The 5,266-nt window shown below is 36.8% G+C and overlaps 1 protein-coding gene across 4 annotated transcripts in view; it reads right to left on the bottom strand.

Moving 5' to 3' along the window:
• LOC109850097 (inter alpha-trypsin inhibitor, heavy chain 4-like) overlaps positions 1-5,260 on the bottom strand; it is an 8,671-nt gene extending 3,411 nt beyond the window's left edge. The window contains exons 1-8 of one of the 4 annotated variants that reach the window (XM_020420015.1): positions 5,113-5,260; positions 4,345-4,431; positions 4,218-4,274; positions 3,847-4,059; positions 3,629-3,718; positions 3,130-3,246; positions 2,578-2,847; positions 2,224-2,380 (exon numbers count right to left, since the gene is read on the bottom strand). In XM_020420015.1, the coding sequence (XP_020275604.1) occupies positions 2,224-2,380; positions 2,578-2,847; positions 3,130-3,246; positions 3,629-3,718; positions 3,847-4,059; positions 4,218-4,274; positions 4,345-4,431; positions 5,113-5,247 (1,126 nt within the window). In that variant the 5' untranslated portion in view covers positions 5,248-5,260. The other 3 variants (XM_020420016.1, XM_020420018.1, XM_020420017.1) reach the window with 3 other exon arrangements.

Here is a 5,266-nt window from a genome sequence, read left to right as displayed (position 1 = left end):
GAATTGAACTTGCTTATATACCATTGGAGGTTCAAGCAAATGATCAAATCTGGAAAAATACTAATAAAACTAAAATATTTAATTTTTACAAATGCTTAGAGTTAAATCTTCCATGTAATAGCATTGCTGATATAGCCAAGGAGACATATATGCTTTCAGTCATTTTAGGCAGAAGAAATATAAGACACGCACTCTCTCTTTCTCTCTCCAAAGCTTGCTAAACAATCAAATCAAGGGTAATGGATCTTTACGCAACTATAAGAAATTTTTTGTTGAGACACATTTTCCAGTTTTCATGCTGTTCCCGGATAGCTTGATAGGTTATGTAGTGTTTCAGATTTGTCTTGGTCTCTACTAGATTATTAATGCACGTGCTGATGGCACGCCATGTCCAAATAACAGTCATAAGGACAAGTATATAGGAATGGTAGATTCCCCCTTCGGTTCAGAAAGTAATTAAATCAACAATAGTCATATATGGTTGATCATGCTTAGGGGACTTCAATTGCTTAAACCTCCTTTAGACACGGGAAGTTGTAAGACCAGGGCTTAGTTGAGAACAACATATTCATAAGATCCTATTTATCACGTTGTCATTCAACACATTTCTAACCTGAAAAGATATGTAAAACAAAGGCTAACGGATGAAGAGACTTCTATTTCTTACTGAGCTGAAATTTTATTAAGTGCCAACTTTTCAGTTACAGGTATAGCATAAACTGTTCACTGTTTGAGAAGTAGAGAAATTTGAAGTTAAGATACACTTTAAAAATGATATTTCTGGTGGGAAGAGAGCACAGCAATATATACTTAAGATAACTGATTAATGACTAATAGCATCATTAAACTTTACACTTTAATTCACTGAAAAATATTAAATAATTGAGCAGAAATTCAGAGCTTCCAGTATCCCAGTATTTTTTGTTTGCTGCAAGAGCCCTATAATCAACATGAGCACTACAACAACAGCTGCAAGGTCTCATGAAACATGAGTGGATGTGAATATATATATACATGAGTTGGGGAGTGGTTGGGAATTAGAATGAGTGGATGTGAATATGACACCTCATTAACAAGCACAAAATTTGTGCTTAGTACCAAACATACACATCTCTCTCATATATATAAGAAAAATGGGTATGCTTGGTACCAAACACAAGTTTTTGTGTTTGGTAGTGATGTGGCATATTTTCCTCCACTCATTGAAATCGGGGCCCATATTCACATGGGTTGGGGAGTGGTTGGGAATTAGAATGAGTGGATGGGAATATGACATTTCACTACCAAACACAAAATTTGTGCTTGGTACCAAGCATACTCATCTCTCTCATATATATGAGAAAAATTGGTATGTTTGGTACCAAGCACAAGTTTTTGTGCTTGGTAGTAAGGTGTCATATTTTCCTCCACTCATTAAAATCGGGACCCACATTCACATGGGTTGGGAAGTGGTTAGAAATTAGAATGAGTGGATGTGAATATCACACCTCAGTACCAAGCATAAAATTTGTGCTTGGTACCAAGCATACTCATCTCTCTTATATATATGAGAAAAATGGGTATGCTTGGTACCAAACACAAGTTTTTATGTTTGGTAGTGAGGTGACGTATTTTCCTCCACTCATTGAAATCTGGGCCCACATTCACATGGGTTGGGGAGTGGCTGAAAATTAGAATGAGTGGATGGGAATATGACACCTCACTACCAAGCATAAAATTTATGCTTGGTACCAAGCATACCCATATATATATATATGAGGAATATGGGTATGCTTGGTACCAAGCACAAAATTTGTGCTTGTTAGTGATGTGACATATTATCCTCCACTCATTCAAATGGGGGGACCACATTCACATTGGTTGAATGTGGTCCCCCCCAATTGAATGAGTGGATGAGAATGAGACGCATCACTACCAAGCACAAAATTTGTGCTTGGTACCAAGTATACCCATTTTTCTCTCTCTCTCTATATATATATATATATATACACACACACCCCTAAGGAGGCATAAATGATGAATCCTCTATTTTCCACGAAACTCCCAAACATTAAGAGTCTGGGAAATGCAGTTCTGAGAAATCTTTACTTACAATTGACCCGACATACAATAACACTGAACATGCTATTAAGAAAATTTGATGGAACCAGAGCCATAGCAAAGACAAACAGTTGTAAGGATTTATAAATTCTAGAATGCAGGAGCTGAAAACATTAACATTACCTATGCCAAAAGTGCAAATTCGTGGGGCCATAGGTCCTTTATTTGTCACATAATCTCTCATAGCACAGCAAATGTCCCTTTCGCCTTCAACAGAACCATCAGTGACTAGAAAAATATGTGGGAGTGACTCGTGATATTCAGAAAGTTGTTCCATTGCCTATGGCGAATATGCCACTTAAAAGTTTCAGAATTGAAATGACTATCAATTCCAAATAAGTCGGATATGCAAGGATAAGTTTGTTAAATATATGGTATGTCAGTATTACCAGGTTATAGAGTTAATAATTCATAGAAATGAAAATATTAACTAAAGGAGACATAATAATTGTCTGATGAAGTGCAAATATGATTTACCTCATTTAAAGGCCGCAAGATATTGGTCCCACCAGCCGCAACAAAACTTTTGCTTATCCATTGGGTGGCATCTCCTATCATTTCCTCTGTTGCTAGCTCCAGAGATGATGAGAAAGGGTGTGTCTCCTCATTGAATGCTATTATGTTAAACTTATCACTTGAGCTGAGCTCTAATAGAGCTGATGAAAGTGCATTTTTAACATTTTCAAGAGGTTTTCCTTCCATGCTTCCACTAATATCAACAAGAAATACCACTTCTTTTCTGAAAACCTATTGCATGGGTTAAATGAGATGGGGAGCGAATAACATTAAATTTAATACACTTTTCGCATACCTAAATTGCAGCTAATGTAAGAATATGCAAGAGTATCCAAATATATGCATACATTATTTTGTCCAAGATTGGTTACAACAGCTATAACGATAAACGAACTTTGGGAAAATAGATACTCACTGAAGTATTTGTTGAAGTAAGTTAATAAATTTGATGCCTAGTTTCTATTTAAGATAATGAAATACAAGCTTTAAGAAAGAGATGCATTTTCAACATACCATTCTGCTCGGGTTATTTCCGGGAAAAAGATACAGATAAAACCCCTTCCTTTGATCGTAATCATGCACTGATGGTGACTGCAAGAGTATGCTTCCAAACATATCACTTGAGTAAACCTGAGAAACGTGTATGTAATGAGATATTTAGCTACAATTTGAAAAAGGGTTGATGATGCCTCCAAACAAATCACTTAGAAAGCATGTAACATATGTAAATACGAGAGAAAATTTAACTACAATAAGTTGAGTTTTTTTCTTGTTTTAAAATGCATGAGGACTAGAAATCAGAGATGATCTTCCAGAAATCAGCATTTTCCTCTTATTTGTCTAATGGCATGGCACCAACTAACAACTGAGATTAGGTTTCTTTTCACGCCCTATAATGGGATGTTACAATTTGAATAACACATGATACAAGAAACTCATCAAATTAATGTCCTGTCATGATGATACTAGGATCGACCAATAGATAAAAGCATCAACAGGGTTGTTCACATACACTGTATGAAAAGTGGAAATCTTTTGTTGACCAATGGTCAACCACTGCATCATATAAGAAGGACATTGTCCCCACATTTCGATGCTCTTCCTGTAAAGATAAAAAGAAAAGAAAAAGAAAAAGAAAAAGAAAAAGAAAAAGAAAACAAAACTGTTAATGTAGAGTTGTGAACTCAACCCCAGGATACATGTATACTCGCAAAGTAGAAATATATTCACCTTTAAAGCATGACTGGTTCTCTGGATTACAACCTCCTTTCCGATACTAGTATTCACATTTAACTGCACCTTTTCCCTTTTCGAAAATATCTTTGCAGATGGATTGACATAGTCTGGAAAATGAAAAGGTACGTTAATTGTGAAGTTGCCATCTTTATACACTAACTTCTGCAACCAGCTGACTTTAAGAGAGAGAGAAGATCCTCCATCAACCTAAAAGAAGAACAAGAGAAAATTCTTTGGTCAAAAATTCGAACAAGGTAATCAACAAAGAAAGATAGGTAAGTAGGTAACTCAGGACCTGTGGTATGGTTACAGAAAATAATTGGGGTTTTAAGAGGCCCCCAGATTGTAAGTAGGTAACTCAGGACCTGTGGTATGGTTACAGAAAATAATTGGGGTTTTAAGAGGCCCCCAGATTCATTAATGTCCAGCATTTGGCTGTGGTATGGTTACAGAAAATAATTGGGGTTTTAAGAGGCCCCCAGATTCATTAATGTCCAGCATTTGGCCTTCTTCTCTTTGAATCACCTGTGTAGAATATGATGTTCCGTCGACATCAACCTCGAGACCTAGAATGGAACCCTGTTAGCCAAACAATACATAGCTTGAGAACAACAAGGAAGCTCACAATATCATCAATCAAACAATCAAATGCAAGTGCAGAAATATTGAGAAATATTGTGGGACTACAGCAGTCATCCAAGCTAGATTTAAGAAAGTCTTACCTCCTTGGTCCTTAATCATCCCTTATTCTTTTCCAAAAAAAATCATCCCTTATTTACAAAATCTCTACATAACCTCTGAACTAAAATAAGAAGAGAACTCAAAGTTATGTGTCTACTCTCCGCCACTCTCTCCCTACTTTGAAAAAACACCATGAAAACTTTCATTTCACCAACAACCCCTACATTATTTCAGAACCTGCGTCCAGAGCAAAATTACCAGGCTTAGTCCTTTCCAACTGACGAGTTAACGACCTTAAAATTCAGTAAAAAGGTTTTTTGTTTCTAAATCCAATGTTCTACCCAGATTTATTTTTAAACCCATCCTCATCTGAAATCATTCTTAAAAGCAACATATCCATACTGAATTATCTTTGAATCCAAGTTACCAACTTCAGCATCTCAAACCCAAATATGACTATGCCTGTGCACCAAATACATCAACTTCGGACATCAGCATAGCAACAGAATCAGAAACTGGGCTCCAAAATAAATCACCATAAAATATTGGATTTATAAACAATAAAAACTAAAAATTTACCTGCTCACCCGTCGGCACCAGAAACCAACAGTCGCAGCTCCGGCTCCCCATCACACAATGAACCCTCCACCGCCCCCTCACGGTGACCACCGCCGTTTCCACGTGGCACTCAACCGCCACCTCGACCTCCCTCATCTGCAACGGGATCAGCGCC

Source organism: Asparagus officinalis, chromosome 7, assembly GCF_001876935.1.
Source record: "Asparagus officinalis chromosome 7, Aspof.V1, whole genome shotgun sequence".
Classification (NCBI taxonomy): Eukaryota; Viridiplantae; Streptophyta; class Magnoliopsida; order Asparagales; family Asparagaceae; genus Asparagus; species Asparagus officinalis.
The sequence above is the reverse complement of the archived record's forward strand: the minus strand, read 5'-3'. Positions and strand labels throughout refer to the sequence as shown.